The sequence below is a fragment of the Artibeus jamaicensis genome, unplaced genomic scaffold, assembly GCF_021234435.1.
Source record: "Artibeus jamaicensis isolate MK-2021 breed Jamaican fruit bat unplaced genomic scaffold, CSHL_Jam_final scaffold_461, whole genome shotgun sequence".
In the NCBI taxonomy this organism is placed as follows: Eukaryota; Metazoa; Chordata; class Mammalia; order Chiroptera; family Phyllostomidae; genus Artibeus; species Artibeus jamaicensis.
The window spans coordinates 4,936,892-4,963,728 of record NW_026522045.1 but is presented as its reverse complement, the minus strand read 5'-3'; the positions used below and the strand labels follow the sequence as shown (position 1 = coordinate 4,963,728).

General features: G+C 40.4%; 1 protein-coding gene across 2 annotated transcripts in view; it reads right to left on the bottom strand.

Annotated features, from left to right (window-relative positions):
* Nucleotides 1-26,837, bottom strand: part of SRPX2 (sushi repeat containing protein X-linked 2) — a 53,799-nt gene that overhangs the window by 18,668 nt on the left and 8,294 nt on the right. Inside the window, exons 4-7 of one of the 2 annotated variants that reach the window (XM_037144051.2) lie at nt 9,042-9,233; nt 6,848-7,024; nt 6,433-6,559; nt 6,176-6,297 (exon numbers count right to left, since the gene is read on the bottom strand). In XM_037144051.2, coding sequence (XP_036999946.2) covers nt 6,176-6,297; nt 6,433-6,559; nt 6,848-7,024; nt 9,042-9,233 — 618 coding nt within the window. The remainder of the gene's footprint in view (nt 1-6,175; nt 6,298-6,432; nt 6,560-6,847; nt 7,025-9,041; nt 9,234-26,837) is intronic. The other variant, XM_053657511.1, reaches the window with a different exon arrangement.

The window sequence follows — 26,837 nt, the reverse complement described above, 5'->3', positions numbered from 1 at the left end:
GAAGGAGTGAGCAGTGAGACAGACCGCACAGGCTAGGGCCCCAGCGACGGGAATTAGAGCCTGAAAGCACCAATTGGAAAGACTTTTGGGGTCAAGGTGCTGGGAGAGGCTCCGAGGCTCACACAGAGTTTGTTGGAGAGACCCACAGGGTCCTGGAGAGTACACAGGCCCACACACCTGGAAGCCGGCACCAGGGGGCCAGATTTGCTTGTGGGAAGCAGCAGAGGGGACCGAAACCCAAGAGAGACCGGAACAAATGCCATTGCCCCTCTCTGACCCTGCCCCCACATACAGTATCACAACCCAGCCACTGGGTTGCCCCACCCTTGTGAACACCTAAGGCTTTGCCCATCACTATGTAACAGGTGTGAACAGACCAAAACATTATGGCTCAAGAACAGCTCAGGCCCTGAGACAATAATTCTAAGCAACCCAGAGATAGCCAGCCTTTCAGATGCACAGTTCAAAACACTGGTGATCAGGATGCTCACAGAACTGGTTGATTTTAGTCACAAATTAGAGAAACAAATGAAAGCTAAACTAAGTGAAATGAAGGGAAATGCACAGGAAACCAATAGTGATGGAAAGGAAACTGGGACTCAAATCAATGGAGTGGACCAGAAGGAAGAAAAAAATGACCAAACAGAAAAGAATGAAGAAACAAGAATTCAAAAAAATGAGCAGAAGCTTAGGAACCTCCAGGACATCTTTAAACACTCCAACATTTGAATTATAGGGATACCAGTAGGGGAAGAGGAAGAGCAAGTGAAAAACTTATTTGAACAAATAATAAAGGAGAATTTTCCGAATCTGGCAAAGGAAATAGACTTCCAGGAAATCCAGGAAGCTCAGAGTCCCAAAGAAGTTGGACCCAAGAAGGAACACACCAAGGCACATCATCATTACATTAGCCAAGATTGAAATGAAGGACAGAATCCTAGAAGCAGCAAGAGATAAGGGGACAGTCACCTACAAAGGAGTTCCCATCAGACTGTCAGCTGATTTCTCAAAAGAGACCTTACAGGCAAGAAGGGGCTGGAAAGAAGTATTCCAAGTCATGAAATCCAAAGACCTACATCCAAGATTGATCTATCCAGCAAAGCTTTCATTTACAATGGAAGGGCAGATAAAGTGCTTCTCAAATAAGATCAAATTCAAGGAGTTCATCATCACCAAGCCCATATTATATGAAATGTTAAAGGGACTTACCTAAGATAAAGAAGATAAAAAAGATGAACTGTGAAAGGACAGCAAACTCACAGTTATTAACAACCACACCTAAAACAAAAGCAATCTAAGAGGACAGCTAGATCAGGAGCAGAACCATAGAAATGGAGATCACATGGAGGGTTAGCAACAGGGAAGTGGGAGAAGGAGAAGGGGGGAGAAGGTACAGAGAGTAAGTAGCATAGATGGTAGGTAGAAAATAGATAGAGGGGAGGGAAAGAATAGTATGGGGAATATAGAATCCAAAGAACTTGTGACACATGGACATGAATAAAAGGGGGGATGGTGGGGGAGGGGTGTGCAGGATGGAGGGAAATGAAGGGGGGAAGTGGGACAACTGTAATGGCATAATCAATAAAATATATGAAAAAATAAGTGATACCATTAAAGTACTAGTGTCCAAAAAAAAATTACAACTGAACTATAGAACAACCATCATTCAAAACCATCTGAAATTGACCTGAATGGAAGTCCTACAACTACAGAATTAAAGAAGAAACCAACTATGGAATAAAGAAGAAACCACACTGAGACAGGCAAGAGGGGTGCAGATGTTGAACAGGCTGGTCCCACACCCACGTGTAATGGATAAAAATAAGGAGGGATAAATCAGGAAGAAGGGGTACTAGCCTCACCCTAGGTTCCCAGCCCAGGATTTTAATTCCAAAGATAAGTCTCTATAACTTTTGGTTGTAAAACTGAGCAAGTATTGAGGCTGTGAACAACAGAAACTGCTAGAGTCCCAGGCAGTTCCTCCTAAAGGGCCCAAGCACAGACTTACTTGAAATCACTTCCTCTGAGCTCCAGTGTAGGGGCAGCAGATTGAAAGGTGTCAGAGACATATATGGATGAGCTGAATTGTCTGGAATCAGGGTGAGAGTAGGGGGGCAGCTTTCTCCCAAACAGAAGGAACAGAAGTGTGGCAGAGGCCATTGTTCCTTTTTCAGAGCCACAGAGCCAGCAGGTAGATACCATATCTGAGACTCGATCAACCTGGCTCATAGTGTGTGCCCCACCTGGTGATTAACCAATTTTGAGGCCCATCCAAGCTGTTTACAGTGGTTTTTTTACCTATGAGTGGCTTGTCTTGGCCCATGCTTTTGATTTTCCTAAATTCCCTCAAACAAGCAGCATCTGGCTTCAGTGAGCCCTATACCTCTTGCTAAATTGCCTCAGGCCTGGCATTAGCAGCAGTCAGCTTTGGTTAACAGCTTGGCCTCTTCTGAGCACCTCCAAGCCCAATACAAATAGCAGCCATTTGCAGATTTTTTTTGTAGATTATGCTGTGTGACTTCAGACAGAACATAGATGATGGCTGACCTTGAATATGCCAACGGCAATCAAGGTTCAACTACAACAGGAGGGTGTACACAGCCCACACAGTGAGTGCATCTTGAGTACCCAGCTCGGATAAAAGAGGAGGCTATGCCACTGGACTCTACAGGACACCTACTATATTAGAGCACTCTACCAAGCCCAAGTGATGTAGCAGCTCTGCCTAATACATAGAAACAAACACAGGGAGGCTGCCAAAAGGAGAAGACAAAGAAACATGGCACAGAACTCCAGAAAAAAGAACTAAACAAAATGGAGAAAAGCAATTTATCAGCTGCAAAATTTAAAATACTGGTTATAGTAAAAATGGAACTGCCTTTTGACTTGCCAATTCCACTGGGACAACTGTAACAGCATAAATAATAAAATATAATTTAAAAAAGAAGGAAAGAAATTACCAAAAGATTGACAACAATTATCTGTGGAAGATGGGATAATAGATTTTTCCTTATCTATTTCTATATCTTCTGTGTTCAAAAATGAATATGAATTATATTTATAATGAAAAAAGTGAAACAAAACAACATAATACTAAACAAAGAAGATTCAAGCAGAGAATGCCAATAATTTCAGCAGGGATGAAAGACAGAATAAAGGCTGATTAGATCTCATCATTAGAAGGGCAAGAAAACAAGTAGACTATCTTGGTGAATTTTATCTTGATTTAGGAGAATGATAAAATCCTGTTGGGGAGTCAGGGCTTCTGAAACATGTGTATGCTCAGTGTCATGCAGGCTTCCTGAATGACCATTTAACCCTATATAGCAGCGGCCCCCAAACTTTTTTGCACTAGGGACCAGTTTCATGAAAGACAGCTTTTCCATGAACAGAGTGGGGGGGTGGGCAGGGGATGGTTTTGGGAGGACTCAAGTTCATTACATTTATTGTGCACTTTATTTCTATTATTATTACATTGTAATATATAATGAAATAATTATACAACTCATCATGGTGCAGGATCAGTGGGCCCTGTGCTTGTTTTCCTGCAACTAGATGGTCCCATCTGGGGGTGATGGGAGACAGTGACACCTGAAGTGTGTTGCTTATGTCCAGACTACCCTGTAATCTTGTTTTGGTTGCTGTGACTACAGAAAACCCTGCTTCACAAAGATAGGACCTTGGGAATGAAAACAGGCTTTTCAGTGTTTTTGTAGCAATCTCAGGATATTCTGCCTTCACTTTAATCCAGATCACATTGAGATTTGAAGTTGTCTGAAAAATACTTTTAAGGCCACCATCATTTGCAATCTCAAGCTGTTGATCCTCTTCTAGCACAGACAAAGTTGATTCACCTGGCTTATTCACAATTGGGTCACAGATCCATTCCTTCCCAATTTGGGGGTCTTTTGTGGTTGGGCACTAGTGCTGAAACCTTTTGAAAGCTGAGATGGGTGATTGTGTACCAGCTGGGAGAAAGAAGGCCCTGGCTCAGTCGCTTTCAAAATCTCTGCTAACTTTTGAAACATATAAAAAATCCCAATGTTCACTCACTGCCTCCATAATTCCAGTTTGGCTTTGAATAAAGCCACTTTATCTGCCAATTTGAACACAGTTGTTCTTCCCAGAAATGACAGATTGAGTTTGTTGAGCAGGTTGAACATGTCACATAAATAAACAAGTTTTATGACCCATTTTGTGTCACTGAAATGTGCTGCCAGTGGGGACTGTTTTTCTAAAAGAAATCTCTGGAGAAGGTCCCATAACTCAAAAATTCTGGCCAGTGATCTGCCTTTAGAAAGCCATCTCACTTCTGTGTATAAGTGAGGATATGTGTACTCTGTGTCCGTCTCCTCACAGAGCTGTGCAAACAGATGTAAGTTAAGGGAATGTACTTTATGTGGTTGGTAATTTTAATCATATCCTGCAACATGTTGTTAAGCTCAGGTGACAATTTTCATCTAGCCAGCATGTCTCTATGGATGACACAGTGCATAGACCCACATTCAGAAGCAACCTCTTTGACCCAAGTAATGAAATCAGAAAGCTGTCCAGTCATGGCAGTCACTCTGTCTGTGCATAAACTGACACAAAATGAACAATTCAGTTTTCTTGACATGTAATAATTCAAAGACTTGAATAGTTCTGCAGCTGTGGTATTGGCTGACAACAAAAGTTTATGTAACGTATCCTCATGTACATCCTCCTGAAAAATATATTGCACCAAAATGAGCATTGTTGCCTTGTTGTCAACAGTGGTAGACTCAACAACCTGGATTTCATAACACAGTGAGTCGTTCATCCTCTCTAACAATTGTGCCTCAATATCCTCTGCTATTTCATCAATTCATCTAATTATGGTGCTGGCCAAAAAAGGAATATGAGCCACCTTTTGAACTGCAACCTCTCCTAAAAGTTCACAACAAATGTCCTTAGCAGTGGGAAGATTCAACTCTTCACCAACAGTAAAGGGCTCTTCAGCTTTAGCAATGCTGTTAGCCATTAAGAATGATGCTCTCAGTGCAGACACATTTGATGAAGTGGTGGCCTTCAATAACTGCTTCTGTTCTTCATGTTCACATTTTTTTCTTTTGAAAAACTCCAAAGGCTTGTCTTTTAATGTAGGGTACTTGGTCTCTATGTGGCAAAGCAGTTTTGAAGGTTTCATGACTTTGCTGGAGAGCTGGTCACCACATATTATACAAAGGATTGGAGAATGTGAATCACCTGTTGCAATGAGCCCATGATTTAAGAAATACTCTTGGTATTTTCTTTTAAATGCACCTTTTTTTTTTGGTTGGCAGTCTTAGAGTCTTCTGCTGTGTCATTGTTGGGTCTTCCCACCTTTTCAAAGAAGTTCTTCAGTGACATTTATGTTTTACTAATTTTGGCTCTCATCTGGGCTTACCAAAACTGTGACTGAGACAAGTGAGCAGTGTGGGAAAAAGGCATGGGTGAGAGTGGTAAATAAAATAATGGGTGGGCCATGTGCAGACTGAAAATAAGTGTTGGATTCTGAATTAAAGCCTGCCACCAGATGCAGCTGTACAATTCAAGTACATCAACTCATTTGCCACTATAAAGCCTGACACCAGATGCAGCTTAATTGTCACTTGCCACTCACTGATAGCGTTTCGATATGAGTCTGCAAGCAATTGATTCATTATGGTCTTTGTGCAGTTAAACGTCTCTGCTAATGATAATCTGTGTTTGCAGCCACTCCCCAGTGCTAGCATTACTGCCTCAGTTTCACCTCAGATCATCAGGCATTAGATTCTCATGAAGAGTGTGCAACCCAGATCCCTCCCATGTGCAGTTTAGAGTAAGGTTCGCACTTCTATGAGAATCTAATGCTACCACTGATCTGACAGGAGGTGGAGCTCAGACAGTAATGTGAGCAACGGGTAGCAGTTGTAAACACAGATGAAGCTTCACTTGCTTGCCCACCACTCACCTCCTGCTGTGTGGTCTGGCTCCTAACAGGCCACAGACTAGTGATAGTCTATGGCCCAGGGGTTGGGGACTCCTGCTTTATAGTGAATTTGTTTTTTCCCTTGCCCAATCTAAAGGAGGTTTCTCTTTCAGGTATAGAGAGGAGAGGGTTGTGGTGGCACCTAGTGGGTCAGGGCAGAGCATGAATAATGAACAATGTGGAAATGGAAGGCTTCTTTCTGACCTTGTACTTTCACAATGAACTTGCAGCTAGCACGGTTGTAGGCTCGGTCATAGGCAGTATAACGAATCACATGCTCTCCTTCGGGAAAGTGAGAGCCAGGCTCAGGGCCCCGAAGTGTCACCCTACATGGAACAGAGTAAAAGAACCACTGAGGAAAGACATCCTTAGGATCAGGGTCTGGGGCACATCATCACTGTAGCCTCAGAACGAGAGCCTGGAGAAGCTGCTAGGAAGCATAAGGGGTATCCATTACTTACCTGGTGATGGTACCATCAGCAGAATCTTTCACCACAGGTGGGTTCCAGGATACTCGAGCAGTCAGTTTCTCTGGCTCTGCCATCTTCTCACGTGAGTGGGGACAACGGATCTTTGGGGGATCTATGTCTGCCAAGGTCAGAAATCAGGTGCTGACTCCTGGGCTCCCTGCCTTTCCTGGAGGGAACCCATAGAGGCAATACCACACCAGTGGATAAGAAAAAAATACACTCTCTATTCAAGATGCTCAAGGAAGCACAGCTCTTGGGGAAGCGATTGTTTCTTTAAGCATGTGCCCAGAGTGCCCCCCTCATAACAAGCAAGAATACCTTCTGCAGTAAGGATTCCACATTCTCTGTGGATACAATACCAGGGTGACTCTTTGCAGCAGGACAACTGGGAGTGACTAACATTTACCTACACATACAGGCTCGCCTCCACTCCATTGTCCATCTTCCATGCAGATTCTGCTGCGGTCACCTTCCAGGTGGTAGCCACTGGAACAGCTGTAGTCACAGCAGGAGTCAAGAAGCACCCCATTTGTGCAGGTATAGGTGCCACTCGTAATGAATGGCAATATGTGGCATCTCACCTCTAAGAGAAAACCAAGTGGCAAGCTCAGTGGCTTGTGGGACTACCTGGAGGTGATGGTGAGGCATCTAGCATGGGAAGAACCATATTATAGATAACATAAAATACAAAAACCCTTTCCTAAACCTCCCTTACATTTTTGTGCCTAATTGCCTTCTTATTTTTATAATAAGGTATAGTAATGCTAGGGAGAGGGGTTCTCAAAGAAGTAAATGACTTGTGCATGGACTTGAGAATCACACTTGAATTTAGATCCCAGCTCCACCCCTTGAGTAAGTTACATCAGGTCTGAGGGGCTCAGTGTTTTCACCACTAAAATGTGGATATATCGTAGAACTGTTGTGCAGATTAAAAGGGATAATGCATACAAACATCTGGATGCATTTAGGACCTCAGTTGCTAATAGTTTTCATCTCTTGTTCCTCAAATGTTCGATATCCTTGAACAAATTCAGAGCTCCTTTTTGAGTATTAATTTGGTATTGTCACAGGCATTCCTCAGGTGACGCTCAGTTACATGTGAAATTAGGCTGGCCCTCTCTCCAGATGAGAATATGAGTCAGGCCAGTGTCTGGAGGGCCAACTTTGTGGTATTTGATTAAATAAGAATCCATGGGATTTAGATAATATATGTGCCAGAAGCGGAGACTGCTACTGAGTTCATTGTGAGCCTGTGCTTGCCAATCTAGTTTGAAATATCTGATACTTGAAAGAAGTGGGCAAGCCATACATTCCTTTACATTTTCTAAGCTCTAACCCTGCATAAGTTCAATTAGTGGAGCTTTGCATAAAGATTCTATAAGCTATGTTCATTTTTCTTCAAGGTCAAACAGACTTGAAGATTATTGCCCTTTATGTTTTCTGGTATCCTTTAGGCAAAAAGAAAAAAAATTCTGAAATCAGTGCCAAGAAGAAATGTTTGCCTTTTCAGGTGAATTTGTTTTCTTAGTATTATATAACAGCTAAAATGACGCACCCAAAGTATTTGCTTTTTTTGTCTTTTATGAGGAAGGGAAAAGCCAGATTCATTATTCAAAAACAGTAATTAACTCGTTCTAGGCACCTAAAAATATGTACATCTCCATTCTTTTAACTGGTTTTATGTTCATTTATACAGTTCTACTATTTAATGTTGTGAAGCCATTTCAAATTTGTGTTGAAAACAATGGGGTCTAATTCCTAAAACAAAGTAATTCTTTAGAGGAGTGTGGTGGCTTATTTATTTCTGGCTATCAAGCTTCTCCTCTCCCTCACAGCATCTTTTCTGATCAACTGAATGCTCAGCCCTGTGTGTGTGATCACAGAGTGTTCACATTCACACATTTGTGTTTCTATCCCATTAGTCTATAAGCTGCCTAGGAGTAATTGAGGAATTGAGTAAGCTTCTGAAGAAACCAATACAGGGCCCTGCACACATGGATGTCCTACAAATGGTATTCAGAGATAGACATATGGACAGACAAAGCTCAGCTACTAAAAAGAAGTAGGTTGTAGGTCCCGAATAAGAGACAGGGATTTAGGAGCTGAGGGAGACATGATTTGGAATGTGTGTGTTAGCATCCCCACATTCTAGCCTAAGGATTCTTTGTGATATTCTAAAGAATATGAGAATAGCAGATGTCTCATAGCTTCACTGCCAAGACCTTCTAAGAGCCTAGGCCAGGCAGCATTGCAGTTTGCCACAAGTTGAAAAGAGTCTGATACCATAATTCCTTGAGTATTCCAGAAGAGTGCCCAGGTCTACATCAGGCCCCAAACCCAAGTCTTATTAGCACTCCTCAGTCCCCAATTCAGAAGGACTGCTTGCTGTTTAAATGCCCTTAATACTTGGACAATAACCACAGGGAGAGGAAATGAGATAGACTGTTAGGATGGGGAAACGCTATTTTGGGTTCCTGTGGAAAATTCTCAATTTTCACTTGACAGAAGGCATAGTAACACCTCCAGGCATATACCTTCAGTGGCTGGCTGGCTGGCCTCTCTCATATACATGTATCATCATCTGCACACACACCACTTACGCCTGCAGTAGGCAGTTCCAGACCAGCGGCGGCTTGGCAGGCATTGCACCGACCTTCGTCCGATCAGTCGAAAGCCCCGGTCACAGGTGAGATCACAACGAGTGCCCAGGCTACTGTGATAATTTCCTCCCCTTGGTGAGTAGCATGTGGCTTCTCCATCTTGGAGGTTTAATGTATAACACCATCGGGGGGCTGTAACAATAGAAGAAAGTAAGCTAGAAGTACAGTAATTAAAACAGTGTTGGTGAAAGGACAGACACATAAATCAATGGAACAGAAAAGAGAGCCCAGAAGTAGACTCATTCAACTATGATGAAATTCTTTTTCTAAGTACATGAAAATTTTATTTTTGTATTTAGTATTCCCTACTGAAACCTTCTTTTCCTTTTCTGTCACTGTCACTCAAGATGGATGCATTTATTTATTTATTTTGTATTTTTTTATTCAGTTATTTCTCAAGTACAGTTTTCTATTTCTCCCATCCCAGCCTACCCCACCCTGTGCTCCCCACTTCCCTCCCATTTCCACCCTCCTTAGTTATTGTCCCTGTGTCCTTCCTATTTGTTCCTCCAAATCCCTCCCCTTTTTTCCCCTTAAATTTCCTTCCCTCTCCCCTCTGGTCACTGTCCCCTTGTTCTCTATTTCAGTGTCTTTGTACTTTTTCTGCATGCTTGTTTGTTTTGTTATTTAGCTTCCTGTTAAAGGTGAGATCATATGGTATTGGCCTTTCAACACCTGGCTTATTTCACTCAGCATAATGCTTTCCAGTTCCATCCATGTTGTTGCAAAGGGTAGTAGCTCCTTCTTTCTCTCTGTTGCATAGAATTCCATTGTGTATATGTACCACAATTTTTTGATTCATTCATTTACTGATGGGCAACTAGGTTGCTTCCACCTCTTGGCTATTGTAAATTGTGCTGCTATGAACATTGTGGTGCACAGGTTCTTTGAAATTGATGTTTTAGGATTCTTAGGATATAATCCTAGCAGTGGAATTGCTGGGTCAAAAGGTAGGTCAATTTTTATTTTTCTGAGAAAATTCCATACTGTTTTCCATAATGGTTATACCAGTCTGCAATCCCACCAACAGTGAACTAAGGTCCCCTTTTCCCCACAACCTCTCCAACATTTGTTATTTGTAGCTTTGTATATGATAGCCATCCTGACCGGTGTAAAGTGGTATCTCATTGTGATTTTAATTTGCATCTCTCTGATAGCTAATGATATTGAGCATTTCTTCATGTGTCTCTGGATATTCTGTACGTCCTCCTTGGAGAATTATCTGTTCAAGTCCTTTTCCCATTTTTTAATTGGGTTGGTTGTCTTCTTAGAGTGGAGTCGTGTAAGTTCTTTGTATATTTTGGAGATTAAACTTTTGTCTGAGGTATCATTGGCAAATATGTTTTCCCATACAGTTGGTTGTCTTTTTCATATAATAGTGTTTTCTTTAGCCATGCAGAAGCTTTTTATTTTGATGAGATCCCATTTGTTAATTTTTTCCTTTATATTCCTTGCTCTAGGGGACATATCAGTAAAAATGTTGCTGCGTGAAATATCTGAGATTTTCTTGCCAATGTTCTCCTCTAGGACTTTAATGGTGTCACGCCTTATATTTAAGTCTTTTATCCACCTTGAATTTATTTTGGTATATGGTGTAAGTTGGTGGTCAAGGTTCATTTTTTTGCACTTAGCTGTCCAGTTCTCCCAACACCATTTGTTCAAGAGGCTATCTTTACCCCATTTTATGTTACTGCCCCCTTTGTTGAATATTAATTGACTGTACAGAGTTGGGTTGATTTCTGGTCTCTCTGTTCTGTTCCATTGGTCTATGTGCCTGTTTTTATGCCAGTACCAGGCTGTTTTGATAACAGTGGCTTTGTAATACATTTTGATATCAGGTATTTTGATCCCTCCTACTTTGTTCTTCTTTCTCAAAAGTGCAGCTGCTATTCTGGGTTATTTATGGTTCCATATAAATTTTTGAAGTGTTTGTTCTATGTCTATGAAATATGCCATTGGTACTTCAATAGGTATTGCATTGAATCTGTAAATTGCTTTGGGTAGTATGGACATTTTGATGATGTTAATTCTAATCCATGAACAAGGTATATGTTTCCATTTGTTTGTGTCCTCCTTGATTTCTTCAGTGTTGTGTAGTTTTCTGCATACAGGTCTTTTACCTCCTTAGTTAGGTTTATTCCCAGATATTTTTTTTTCTTTTTGCTATATCGAATGGGATTTTTTTCTTGATTTCTGCTTCTGCTGATTCATTGTTACTATACAAAAATGCCTTTGATTTCTGGATATTGACTTTGTAACCTGCTGTTTTGCCAAATTCATTAATTAATTCAAGTAGTTTTTGGGTAGAGTCTATAGGATTTTCCATGTACACTATCATGTTATCTGCAAACAGTGACAGTTTTGTTTCCTCCTTTCCTATTTGGATGCCTTTTATTTCCTTTTCTTGCCTGATCACTGTGGCTAAACCTTCCAATACTATATTGAATAGAAGTGGTGAAGCCCTGGCTGGTGGAGCTCAGTGGATTGAGAGTGGGCCTGTGAACCAGACAATCGCGGTTCGATTCCCAGTCAGGGCACATGCCTGGGTTGCAGGCCGGTTCCCTGCATGGCAGTTCCCAGCAGGGGACGCATGAAAGGCAACCATAAATTGATGTTTCTCCTCCTCTCTCCTTCCCTTCCCCTCTAAAGATAAATAAATAAAAATCTTTTTTAAAAGTGCTTTAAAAAAAAAAGAAGTGGTGAAAGTGGACATCCTTGTTGTGTTCCTGATCTTAGTGGAAAAGATTTTAGTTTTTGCCCGTTGAGTATGATGTTGGCTATAGGTCTCTCATATATGGCCTTTATTATATTGAGAAATGCTCCCTCTATTCCCACTTGCTGAGTGTTTTTATCACAAATGGGTGTTGTACCTTATCAAAAGCTTTTTCTGAGTCTATTGATATGATCATGTGGTTTTTGTCTTTGCTTTTGTTTATGTGGTGTATTACATTTACTGATTTGGGAATATATTGAACCATCCTTGCATCCCTGGGATGAATCCCACTTGGTCATGGTGTATGATCTTTTTGATATATTGTTGGATGCGATTTGCCAATATTTTGTTGAGGATTTTAGCATCTATGTTCATCAGTGATATTGGCCTGAAGTTTTCTTTGTTGTGTCTCTATCTGTTTTTGGAATTAGGATGATGCTGGCATCATAAAAAGAATTTGGGAGTTTTCCATCCTTCTGGATTTTTTGAAATAGTCTGTGAAGATAGGGGTTAGCTCTTCCTTAAATGCTTTGTAGAGTTCTCCTGTGAAACCATCTTGTCCAGGGCTTTTGTGTGTTGAGAGGTTTTTTTATTACAGCTTCAATTTTGTCAGCTGTTATTGGTGTATGCAGGCTTTCTGTTTCTTCTTCGTTGAGTTTTGGAAGATTATATTTTTCTAGAAATGTGTCCATTTCCCCTAGGTTTTCAAATTTCTTGGCATACAGTTCTTCATAGTAATTTCTTACAATCACTTCTATTTCTGTGGTATCAGTTGTAATCTCTCCTCTTTCATTTCTGATTGTATTTGTGTCCTCTCTCTTCTTTTCTTGATGAGCCTACTTAAAGGCTTGTCTCTTTTGTTTATCTTCTCAAAGAACCAACTCCTGGATTCATTGATCCTTAGAATGGTGCTTTTAGTCTCTATGCCATTTGGTTCTGCTCTGATCTTGGTTATTTCCTTCCTTCTACTTGCTCTGGGCTGTTTTTGTTTTTATTCCTCGAGTTCTTGCAGGTGTAGAGTAAGGTTGTTTGTTTCAGCTATTTCTATCTTCTTTAGGTAGGCCTGTATTGCTATGAACTTCCCTCTCAGGACTGCCTTCACTGTGTCCCATAAGTTTTGGGTTTTGGTGAGTTCGGTTTCATTTGTTTCCAGAAATTTTTCGGTTTCTTCCCTAATTTCATTCTTGACCCATTCGTTGTTTAATAGCATACCATTCAGTCTCCATGACTTTGGGTGCTTTGGGTTTTTTCCTCTGGGGTTGGTTTCCAGTTTCAGTCCTTAGTGGTCAGAGAAAATGCTTGGTATGATTTCAATTTTCTTGAATTTGTTGAGGCTTCTTTTGTGTCCTATCATGTGGTCTACCTTTGAAAATGTTCCATGTGCATTTGGAAAAAATGTGTATTTAGCTTCTGTGAGATGAAGGGGTCTATATATAACAGTTAAGTCCATTTCATCTAGGGTGTTGTTTAATGCTGCAATATCTTTGTTGATATTTTGTTTGGAAGATCTGTCCATTTTTGATAGTGGGGTGTTAAAATCCCCTAGTATAATTGTGGTGCTGTCTCTATCTTTCTTGAAGTCCTCTAAGATTTTCTTTATATATTTGGGTGCTCCTACGTTTGGTGCATATATATTTACAATGTTAATGTCTTCTTGGTGGATTCTTCCCTTGAGTATTATGAAGTGACCTTCTGGGTCTCTCTTTATGGCCCCTTTTTTGAAGTCTATTTTGTCAGATATGAGAATTGCTACCCCAGCTTTTTTTTTTTCTTGCCCGTTTGCTTGGAAAATTTGTTTCCAGCCTTTTACTTTTAGTCTGTGATGGTCTTTTGTCCAGAGGTGGGTCTCTTGTAGGCAGCATATGTGTGGGTCATGCTTTCTTATCCATTGAGCTATTCTGTGTCTTTTGATTGGAGCATTTAATCCATTTACGTTTAAGGTTATTATTGATAGGTACTTATTAATTGCCATTTTTGTACCTGTGTTCCTCTCTTTCTCTCTCTTTTCCTTCCTTTCCTTAAAGCAATCCTTTTAGTATTTCTTGTAGGACTGGTTTGGTGGAGGCATATTCTTTTAGACTTCTTTTGTCTTGGTAGCTCTTTATTTGGACTTCTATCTTGATTGAAAGCCTTGCTGGGTAAAGCAGCCTTGGTTGTAGGCCTCTGGTTCTCATTACTTGGAATATTTCTTGCCATTCTCTTCTTGCTTGGAGTGTTTCCATTGAGAAGTCAGTAGCTAACCTTATTGGGGCTCCCTAGTATGTTACTTCCTGCTTCTCCCTTGCTGCCTTTATGATTCTCTTTTTGTCTTGGAATTTTGCCATTTTAATGATGATATGTCTTGAAGTGGGCCTCTTTGGGTTCCTCTTGATTGGGACTCTCTGTGATTACTGGATTATTGTGACTTTTTCTCTCATCCAATTAGGGAAATTTTCTCTCACTACTCTTTCAAATAGGTTTTCTGTCGCTTGTTCTTCTTCTTCTCCTTCTGGTATTCCTATTATTCAGATATTATTACATTTCATATTGTTTTGCATTTCCCTTAATCCCTCTTCATTCTTTCTGAGCCTCTTTTTATTTTCTTGCTCTTTCTGTGAGATGTTTTCTACTTTGTCCTCCAATTCGCTAATCTGATCCTCTGCCTCATCAATTATACTTTTGAAACTTTTTACTGTGTTCTTCAATTTGGAAATTGTATTCTTCATTTCCTCTTGTCCCTTGCTGATAGTTTCTATTTCCTCTTTCATGTTGATATAGTTTGGGGTGAGATCATTGTACCTCCCCCGTAGTTTCTGGTAGCTCATTGTTTGCTCTTTGAACTTCGTGATAACCAGTGCTTTGAATTCAGTATCTGGTAGTTGACTTGCCTCTATTTCATCTAACATTCTTTCTGAGGGTTCCTCCTTTCCTTTCATTTGGGGATTGTTTCTTTGTCTTCCCATTGTTTGTGAGACTCTTCTTGTTAGCCTCAGCTTCTAAAATTGATCTGTTCTGACTTCCTGGGGTTATGGTGTGAACTTCTGTGGTATAATACCTGTGAATTTCAGTGGTGCAGACTCTTTCAGGTATCTCAATGTTCTCCATTTCCACCTACTCCTTTTTTCATGTATGTGTAATCAGTTGGAGGGGAGGCAAAATAGTTTATGACAGCAGAAGAATATTTTATGATATTTACAGTCACAGCAGGTAGAGAGGAGATAGGTGATCTTTAGGCTATATATAGTGTTAACCGTATTCTTCAACCCAACTTGCCACTTTTACCAAAAGATAAGCCTCTTGTTGGGGAGGGAAGGCTTGTGAGTTGTAACTAGAAAGTAGTGATGTTGCAGATGGTCATATTTTGAGGTAAGGTGAGAGTAAGGAATAGTAAATAGGTGTAGTGTGTAATCAAGTAGAGTTAATTACTCCAGTAATAGAATTCAGGAATTTGTAAAGTGGGCTAATATCTGGGAGATTTGTTGTGAAATATTTACAGTTATATAGAACAGCTATTATTACAGTAGTATTAGAGCAACAATCATATGACTGACGCTATGAGATCTGTATGAATAGGGGGTGTAGAGCTTCGGGTAGTGTGCTAAAGGAAAACAAGAGGAGTGAGGTATAGAAAATTAGAAATACATTTTGGAGGAAAGAACAGAGAAAGCCTGTCTAATAATACAATAAAACCAGCCAAGACTAAGAAGCCTATACAGAAGGAGGAGGAATACAAAGATACTATTAGAATATAAAAGAAGTGAGAATGGTGAAAAAAATAATACAAGTATACAGGAACTTGTGGCTTCTCTGCTATAGCAAAGTGAACTTTGTCTCTTTATCTCTATTGAGATGCCCTCTACTTGGGTCCCACTCTGGTCTTTTTTCAGTTCCCAGTTGTTTGTATCTCTTGTGGTTAAAAGAAAACAAAGCAACAAACAAACAAAAGAAAACAACACCAAAAAAAGGCCGGAGAAGGGAGGAGAATGCAATAAGTTTTGGAAGAAGAGAAGAATGACTAAAATCGGAAAAAAAAAGAAAGAAGAGGATCAAAGTATTGAAAGATAAAGCAATAGTAAAATTAAAAATCTATAAGATTACTAAAACAACAACAAAGAAAACCCCAAAAAACCAGAACAACCCCCCCCCAAACAAACAAACAAAAAAACTTCCCTTGTTGGTTTTAAACTGTCCAAACCGGTTTTTCTGGGTGCAGCAGGACCTCTGGGTTTAAACTGTCCAAACCGGTTTTTCAGGGTTGCCAGCGCATGCCAGCCAGGCTACCAGACTGGCATGCAGGCACCAGCTCACCCGCCAGGCTGCCTGGGCCTCTTGGTTTCTGGTTCGGTACTTCCTCTCTGCCAGGCTGGGTGGGAAGCAAGCCAAGCCGTCCCAGGAGAGCACCTCAGTCCACTTTTAAAAAAAACAACAACAAAAACCTCTCTTGGACAGCCTGCCTCTCAGCCCAGCCCAATCCTGAGCCAGACCAGTGACAACAATGCGCCTCTCGATTCTCCCCTGCTGCTGACCACAGAGTCCGAAGAGGGACACGGCCCTTTGTTCTTTTTACTCTCTGTGTAAACTCAAGCAAACAGGCCTCTGCCTGGCGCTGCCCAGATGGGGAGAGAGAAAGCTGCTGACCCACGCTGGTCGCCTACTGAGGCCGCTGAGTGTCCGGGTTCCCATAGATGACTCCTCCAGTGCCAATCCCAGGCCCACCGCAACAGCGGCAGCACCAGAGCACCCAGCCCCGGGGGCTGGCCCTGCTGCGGCTCCTGTCTCCACTCAACTCCCCGATAGTCACTGATCTGCTGCTGACTGGACCCTAAGCATCCGTCACAATCGCTGCTCTCCCAATTTCATAAATGCTGTGGATCTCCGAAATTATTTTTTGACAAAGATGCAAAAGCAATTCAATGGAAGAAAGGTAGCTATTCGAACAAATGTTCCTGGAGCAATTGAACTTCCATAGTTAAAAAAGAAAAAGAGCCAGAAGAAGGAGGAAGAGGAAGAAGGGGGAAGGGGAAGGAGAGGAAAGGGAGAAGGAGGAGAGGAAAAGAATCTCAACCTAAGTCTTACACCTTACATGAAAATTAATTCAAAATGTACATAAATTTAAATATAAAAAGTAAAATTATAAACTTCTAGAAAAAATAGGAAAAAATCTCTGGGATCTAGAGTTAACAGCTCATAGACATGACACTGAAAGCATCTTAAGTTAAAAAAATCAGTACATTGAACCTTGTCAAAATTAAAAACTTTTTCTGTGAAAAGCACTCTTAATAGATGAAAGACCAACTACAAACTGGGACAAAATATTTGCAAACCACACATCCAACTAAGGACTAGTATCTAGAATATATAAAGAACTTGCAGAAGTTAACAGTAAAAAGCAAACAATTCAGTTAGAACATGGACAAAAGGCATGAACAGACATATCACTGAAGAGGATATACTGATGGCAAATAAGCACATAAAAAGATGTTCAGTTTTGTAAGTCACTGGAGAAATGTAAATTAAAACCACAACAAGATACCATTATATAACCAGTAAGATGTTTAAACTTTTTAAAAAGTTGGCAAAATCAAGTGTTGGTGAAGATGGAGAGAAACTGGAACTCATACATTCCTGGGGAGATACAATATGAGACAGCCACTTTGGAAAATATTTTGTTAGTTTCTTATAAAGGTAAACATACACTTGCCATGCAACTCTACCATCCTACTTTAGGTATTTGCCCAAGTGAAATGAAAACCTGTGTTCATACAAAATCCTGTATACAAATGTTTAAAGTATCTTTATTCATAATTGCCAAAGCAGGCAACAATTCAAAAGTCCTCTATCCTCTATGGGTGAATGGTTAAACTGTTGTTTATTCACACAAAAGAAGGAAGTGTTGATACATGCACCAACATGTATGAATCTCCAATGCAGCTTGTGAAGAGAAACAGGCCAAACTCAAAAGGCTGCATATTGTAGGATTCCTTTTGCCTCATTCTGGATAAGGGAAAAATATAGGGACAAATTGATGGTTTTCAGAGTTCTGGGATAGAGTCTGAGACAACCTCAAAAAGGCAGCTCTGGGCAAGTTCTTGATGTGATAGAGCTGTTTGGTACTGTGATGATGGTTATATAATTATGCATTTGTCAGAACTCATAAAACTGCACCAAAAAGATTGAAAATCACAGTAGGTAAATCTAAAATAATTTTTAAATGATACAAAGATGGAGGCTAGAGAGAGGAAGGGAATGGAGTATCAAAGAAGACTGCTTAAGAATGAAAGTCCAACACCAATTCAATACTGAAGGTAATAGGTCATTAAATCAGAAAAACATCATAAGATGGCATCATTGGCTAAACAATAGAAATGTGGTCGGCAGATTCAGATTTTAAATGGACACATAAACAAGGAGGGGGCTATCTGTCCAAGGATACATACACAGGATGACACAGACCTGTTAGTCTGAGGTCGGGTAGTCTCACCCCATGCGAGCTCATTCAATCCCTAAATCCTAAGGGACAAAAACAAGGAGGCTTTCAAAAAAACAACAACACATTGGAAGTTAAAAAAAGGGAGAAAGGCTGGAGCCTCTGCTTGAAAGCAGCAGAAGAATGAAGACAGGTGACAGTGAGAAAACTATCTTTCAAGAACCAATACACCTTTTACATTTTTAAAAATTTTTTTAATAATTTATTTTTTATTGATTATGCCATTACAGTTGTTCTATTCCCCCCTTCATTCCCCTCCACCCTACCTCCCCGTCCCCATTACCCCCCCTTTAGTTTATGACCATGTGTCTCAAGTTCTTTAGATTCTATATTTCCCATACTATTCTTGCCCCCCATCTATTTTCTATCTACTGTCTATGCTACTTATTTTCTGTACCTTCTCCCCCCTTCTCCTCCTCCCACTCCCCTGTTGCTAACCCTCCTTGAGATCTTCATTTCTATGTTTCCACTCCTGATCTAGCTGTCCTTTTAGTTTGCTTTTATTTTAGGTGTGGTTGTTAATAACTGTGAGTTTGCTGTCCTTTCACTGTTCATGTTTTTTAAACTTCTTTTTCTTAGATAAGTCCCTTTAACATTTCATATAATAAGGGCTTGGTGGTGATGAACTCCTTGAATTTGATCTTATCTGAGAAGCACTTTATCTGTCTTTCCATTCTAAATGAAAGTTTTGCTGGATAGAGCAATCTTGGATGTAGGTCTTTGGATTTCATGACTTGGAATACCTCTTTCCAGCCCCTTCTTGCCTGTAAGGTCTCTTTTGAGAAATCCGCTGACAGTCTGATGGGGACTTCTTTGTAGGTGACTGTCCCCTTAGCTCTTGCTGCTTCTAGGATTCTCTCCTTCATTTGAATCTTGGCTAATGTAATGATGATGTGCCTTGGTGTGTTCCTTCTTGGGTCCAACTTCTCTGGGACTCTCTGAGCTTCCTGGATTTCCTGGAAGTCTATTTCATTTGCCAGATTGGGGAAATTCTCCTTTATTATTTGTTCAGATGAGTTTTCCACTGGTGGCTGTTTCTTTCCCCCTTCTGGTACCCCTATAATTTGGATGTTGGAGCGTTTAAAGATGTCCTGGAGGTTCCTAAGACTCTCCTCATTTTTTTGAATTCTTGCTTCTTCACTCTTTTCTGTTTGGCCATTATTTGCTTTCTTCTGGTCCACTCCATTGATTTGAGTCCCATTTTCCTTTTCATCGCTATTGGTTTCCTGTGCAATTCCATTCATTTCAATTAGTTTCGCCTTCATATGTTTGTCTAATTTGTGGCTATAATCAACCAGTTCTGTGAGGATCCTGATCACCAGTGTTTTAAACTGTGCGTCTGAGAGTTTTGCTATTTCTTCATCGCTTAGAATTATAGGCTCTGGGGCTTTGAGATCTTCTTGAGCCATTTTTGGTCTATTCGTGCCCTTTAAGTGTGAGGACCAGAGCCTTGGACTCCCAGGTCACTGGGTTGTGACGCTGTATGTGGGGGCGGGGTCAGAGTGGGGAATGGCAGCCCCCTCTGCTGTTTCTCGCAGCTGAGTGAGAAGCAGAGCCTTAGGTGGTTCACCAGGGCCGGGCCACTCAGAGTCGCTGGGTTATGATGCTACATGTGGAGGTAGGGTCAGAGTGGGGAAATGGCGGCGCCCACCGCTGCCGCTTGCTGTGGGGACCCGCTGGGTCCTGGTCCAATCGCCCACTCTCTCACTTGTCTATCCGCGCACAAATGCGTGACCACAGTCAACCCACAGCCCTGCTCCCTCTCTGTTTCCCCATGGTCGCTCGTTTGGTCGCTTGCTTGGTCTCTCACTAGGTCCAACCCTGCACCTGGATTCTACACGCCTGAGTCCGTCTGACCGAGTTTTCCTGTGCAACCCCGCTCCACCAGCTGCTGGTTTCACCCCTTACCGGTCAGGCTGAAGAATTTGTTGTTAACAGACTTCCGAAAAGTTCAATTTTCTGTGTTCTGGCTGTATTTTCTGTTGCTAATATTTAATTGTCTCTAAACTTGGTTGTGTGAGAAGGCACTACGTCTCCACCTATGCCTCCATCTTGGCGGAAGTCTACCTTTTACATTTTTAAAATTATTGTTCAAGTACAGTTTTCTGTCTTTTACTCCCATCCCAGCCCACACCGCCCCGTGCTCTTCACCTCCCTCCCATTTCTACCCCCCTTAGTTTTTGTCCATGTGTCCTTTATACTTGTTCCTGTAAATCCTTCCCCTTTTCCCATGAAATTCCCTTCCCTCTCCCCTCTGGTCCCTGTCAGCCTGTTCTCTATTTTAGTGTCTTTAGTTATATTTTGCTTGCTTGTTTGTTTTGTTGTTTAGATTCCTGTTAAAGGTGAGATCATATGGTATTTGTCTTTCAGCACCTGGCTTATTTCACTTAGCATAATGCTTTCCAGTTCTATCCATTCTGTTGCAAAGGATAGGAGCACCTTCTTTCCTTCTGCTGCATAGAATTCCATTGTGCTTTACACCTGTCAGAATGGCCATCATAAACAAAGCAACAAACAACAAGTGTTGGAGAGGTTGTGGGGAAAAGGGGACCCTAGTTTACTGTTGGTGGGATTGCAGACTGGTACAACCATTATAGAAAACACTGTGGAATTTTCTAAGAAAACTAAAAATGAATCTACCTTTTGACCCAGCAATTCCACTGCTAGGATTATATCCTAAGAACCCTGAAACACCAATCCAAAAGAACTTATGCACCCCAGTGTTCATAGCAGCACAATTTACCATAGCCAAGTGCTGTAAGCAACCTAGGTGCCCATCAGTAAATGAATGGATCCAAAAACTATGGTACATTTACACAATGGAATTCTATGCAGCAGAAAGAAAGAAGGAGCTCCAACGCACTTGTTTGTAGCTTTTAGTATTAGTTTTGAGTCTGTGGCTATTAATACAAGACTGCCATCTGGAGACACCATCTCCAAATTACACTAAATCTCGAGCACTACAGTTGCAGAGCTGTTCATTATGTGATCACTACATGTATCAGAAATACTTTATATGGGAGTCTGGGACCTCAACAATCACTCACATCCTACTTCTCTCCCACATTCTGTCAAGGAAAATATATATCAGATTGGAATAAAAATAGAACAAGCAAACATAGTAAAAGGAAATGTAGAGATAAGGATAAATACTGAGACAGTGAGAGAGGGCCTAGCTATTGTAAATAAGTTCAAATTTGTTGGTCCAAAGGAAGCCTGGTATAAAGAAAATATGTTGGAAAAGAACAAAAACATTATCCTAATTTCCCTCCAAGATTTATTGAGGTATAATTGACAAATGAAACTCTATGTATTTAAGTTGTACAACATGATTTTTTCAATTACATTAGACATTTACTATATATATATATATATAGTTTATGAAGTGATCTTTCATAAACTATATATGTATAGTTTATGAAGTGATCTTTCTGATATTTCTAGTACTCCCCTGGCACCATACATATAGTATCATTATATATAGTCACCATGGTATATATTAGATATTCAGAAGGCAAAGGAAGGCAGCCTATGGGCACTATACCCTGGTGAGACTGACAATGTGTATATCAGTATTCTATAATAATTAAACAAATGCTTATGAGCAGTTAGAGAAGTGCTAATATCCAGGTGTCCTCAAGAACAAGTCATTCAAGACTGACCTTATTTCCTCTTTGGCTATGTTCACCAGACAGTGGAGAAGGGGAAATTTGTGGGTACACTATGTGGAAATAAGTGAGGCATGTGACAATGCCATTGTTGTGAATGAGATGCAGAAATACATGAGAGATGACAATACAGTTATAGAGATTAATAACTGGCTTAATAATTGTACCCAAAGAATGCTGATGGAAAACTGAAACTCAGAATGTGGCTAAATACTTCATGGTGAAAATGTCTGGCAGTAAATGTGCTAGTCATTACTGAGTAGCTACTGTGTGTTGGGCACCATGATTTATATTTTTATTTTCACATCCATCACCTTAAATAGTTCTCCCAACAGCCCTGTGTAGTAGGCAGGTGTGTCACTACCTTTCAGGAAAGGAACTAACTTGCTTACAGTCCCTCAGCAAGTAAGGGGCAGAGAGTTGAACCCAAGCTTTGTCTGGCTCTAAACCCATATTTTTTCTAATCATAATATCTACCACTGTAGCATGTTAGGTTACTATTTTGAAGTAAACATTTACACTTTTGAATAGGTAATATAACCACATGGTTCAAAATCCACAAATTATAGACTGTTACATAGTTAAGTCTCCCTCCCACCCCTGGTCTGACACATACTGCCACTTGGTCTCCCCATAAAGAACCACTGTTAACAATTTATGTGTATAAAGCAAATAATGCAAATATTGCTATGGAATCTTATATTTCCCTCTTTTGAAATATTTAGAACATCATATTTTACCCACTGTTTCCACCAATGCTTTTTTAAATAAATTTAATGGGTTTTAGAGATCTTCCCATATCACAACAAGCATGCAATTTACTTAAATGAAATAACATAAAATACAGAGCACAGTGACTGGCACATAAAAGCATTTGGTATAAAAGAGTTAGAAGGTGGAAAAGTTGGGACTTGAACTCAGGCCCATGACCTCTGATCTGTGCAGCTAGCTATTCACCTGTCACTTTTCAGAGATTGTAAAGGAAACAAAGTGCTTACAACAGGATTAAAAGGGCCTTCTCTGTGATTATTATCTTCAGATAACCCTGGCAAAATCACCAGCTTGCACAGGGCTAAAACAATCCTCAGGGAAAGTGGCAGTTCAGAGGACTGATGACAAACCTCAGAGAAGGGTTTCTGACTCCAAGCTAAGAGTCAAGAGAGGTAATGAAGGTAAATTCAAGATGAATGAAAATGGCATCAAGCTACATGAGCAGTAAAATAATGATTTGGTTTTTACTGGTTAACTCTTCTTTTCTTTAAACACTGGGTTACATTTTTAATAAAAGAGATAGAATGAGCATGACTTTGGAGTCAGACAGATCTAGGTTTAAATTCCTGCTTGTCACCTCTAAGCTCTGCAACTCTCTAAATTTAATTTTCCCGAGCTTAGTTTCCTGGTCTGTAAAATGGGGATAATAAATCAGTTCCATAAGGCTGTTTTGAGAATCAAATGAAATTGTGTGTGTAAACTACATGTAGCCCTGGGAATGATATTCCTTAAGTCAGTGTCCGGGTTTGAGCATCCCACTTGAATGAGCATCACACAGCAACACCTGAAGACACCATCCCCAAATTACAAAAAGTCTGAAGCTGGGATTATGAGGTCACAAAGACCTTATAAGAGAGGCTGGGACTTCAGGTTGTAATTTCCTAGGCCCCTTTCCCCTTGCAATATTGATAATGTCACCCAACCAATTTTATGTGCAGAGCCAGGAGGCACTTGACCCCAAAGCCAAAGGTTGGCATATGGCTTATATTTTTCTATAAGGCTTAATACAGATTTTAAAATAACCAATGGAACAGGTTAATATTAATCACAGAATCACTAGACCTCTTGAAAGTACATTCTGCATCTGCTGCTTCCTCCTATCCACTTCTCCTATTTACAGTTTCCTACAATGTGGCTTCTGCTTCAAGAATGCCAACCATCCAGTAAACATGTTTTGAGCATTAACTTTTTACATAGCTTTGAGGGAGGTATCATACATGGCTGTTTCTGTTAAATAGGTAAATCTTTTGCTAAAGGTAATAAAAAGTAAACCAAAAGGGCAATATATAGTGAACGCAAAATTAGTGCTCCAGATAATAAATATTTATTTCAGAAGAGGCACATAGTAGGTATGCAATGAATATTCATTGAATAAATGAGTAAAAGAATGAATGGATGAGGGAAAGCTCACGGTGAGCTAATTTAGTCAGGTAACGGAGTCAAGTTCTTCTAAGCTGGCCAAAACATAAATTTCATGAGTTGCTGGGCAGGTAGACTGAGGCTAAATTCTGGAAGAAATGATCATGGTGGTCCTGAAAAGGGGAAAATCATGAATCAGAGAATTCAGTTAAAAGGCAACTGTCATTATCCATGTGTGAGATAATGGAAGTTTTAATTCATGGATCCCTAAAGAAATGACATCTTTTGATGAATGACTAGTGAGAGGTGATGAGAAAAAGTGGGCTATTAAAAAAGGTGATGGGGCTAGTTAAGGTGCCATTGAGGTATTTTTAAAAATCTTAACCTGAAAACATTTTTACTGAGTTTAGAAAGATTCAGGGAGATGGGAGAGAGAGAGAGATGATAGATAGATAGATGATAGATAGATAGATAGATAGATAGATAGATAGATAGATAGACAGACATTGATGTGAGAAAGAAACATTGATTGGCTTCCTACCTTATGTGCCCTGACCAGGGATCAAGCCTGAAACCTAGATATGTGCCCTAACTGAGGATTGAGACTGAAACCTTTTGGTATGTGGGATGACACTCCAACCAACTAAACCACTTGGGTAGGGAACCGCTTCAAGAGATGAAATGTAGCTCAGCACCCATGTGAAAAAACAGTGGGGGGCAAGTCAGCACACAGGACCACACCCGTGAAAAAGTTCTCCCATAGGAAATCAGACCTGCATTATACCTAGGTTGCTTTGTGATTTGCTCTTACTAAAACTCCCTCACCCTGAGCTTAGGCAGAAAGCCCTTGCTGTATATCTTTAAAGTTCCTGAAGTCTGTGCCAATTCTCCCAAGGATTGAAATGTAACTAGACCTGTTACTCTTATCATTCCCTTGCATTTGCAACATTTTTCCTTGTTTATCTGTAAGAAGTAATTAATAACATCCTTTTCATTGCTATCTGTAAAAAATAATTACCTAAAGCAAACCTAAGTATAATGAATGAAAACCTTCTTTGATGTATGCTATTGGAAAGCCAATAAAAGCCTGTCAAGGCAAGGGCCAGCATGCTCTCCCCTTGAGAGAGTAGCCGTGCCATTCATTTTCCTCCACAGGACTCAGTAGTCCATGTGAATTTATCTTATCTCATCCATAATGCCACAGACACTTGGGGCTAGTGTCTGAGTCACACTTGGTTGGAGTGATTGAGATAATTTTAAGAGAATGATGGCACCATTATCAAAAGTAGGAAGGTCATCTATTGGAGCCTTTTTCAGAGAAGGTAAATAAATTCAGTTTTAGATATTTCCAAATGGAAGTGTCCAGCAGCAACTGGATGTGTAGTCCAGGAGTCGAGGAGATAAGTCAGAGTCACCCAAAGTTCAGATCCATGCATGATTCCCTCTTTTGTAACCAGTAGAGAGCCCATCTCCTTTCTTGGCTTCAGCTGTAACTGGAATAGTGAAATGTCTTGGAACCCAAGAAAGGAGGGTTGAGAAGAGAAGTTATGCTCACTGCTGAGAAACTGCAGAGACTGAAGCATGAGAAAGGGCCATACGATTTGGACTTTGGAATAGAATTGTGATCTTCAAGGCATGTTGTTTAAGCTTGGTGATTTGTGGAAACAGACTGTAGGAAGTTTAGGAATTACTGAGTGCTGAGACTGAGAGGCAGTAGGTGTGGAACACTTGGCAGTGAGAAGAACATAGGCAGAAGATAAGATAGGAGCATTTGGAGCCCAAAGTTTTGATCATTTGATTGAACCTATTTTCTCAAGGTTTACCATTTACCTTCTTGCCAAATATAATGTTTTCAGCATCCTCAATTTGTTTCTGCAATATTTGACACAGTGGATCTCTTACCACTTCCCCTTCCTTAAAACCCTCTTCTCCCATGGCTTCTGTAGTATAATAGACACTATTTTGATCTCCTTTTACATAGCTGACCATTAATTATCTCTTTTTCCCTTGTTGTCTCTACTTCTCCTACAGACATCTGTAGATGTCTTCTAAGGCTCTTACCTTGGTCTTCTGATCCTTCAGACAGCTCATCCATCTAAGCTGATGGCTCACAAAGCTCCAGCTTTCCTCTTCCCATGCCTATAGTGCACCTTCACCAAAGCAGGTGTTTTTTTTAACCTTATCTTTCTGAGCAGGGCCATAGAGTTCTCCCACATATTCAGACTGGATGCTTTCGGACACCATTATGTTTCTTAGCCTCTGGTACATCAAATCAGTACCAAGTCCTTCCATCTATTTTTTGAAATATTTTATTTATTTATTTTTAGGAAAAGGGGAAGGGAAAGATAAAGAGGTAGAGAAATATAAGTGCGAGAAAAACACCAATGTGTCATCTCTCACATATCCCACAACCCAGGCATGTGTCCTGATTGGGAATCAGACCAGTCACCTCTCACCCTGTGGGATGTTGCCTGATCAACTGAGCTACAGCAGTCAGGACTTGCCATCTCTTTCTTTGAAACATCTTTGGAGTTCCTCCTTACCCTCAGTTTCTTTGCCAGTACCCTGTTACTGATTCCTGGAGAGTCTCCTGTACCCAGGCTCTACCCATCCTGAACCCCTACTTTCTGTACACTATAACATACACAATAATAAGGTTAATAGTCTCAAATGTCACCCCTCTGGGCAAACACATATGATGGCTTTTTATAAGTCATAGCACAACAGCTAAAGTCTTCTGCATGCCTTGCAATGCATAA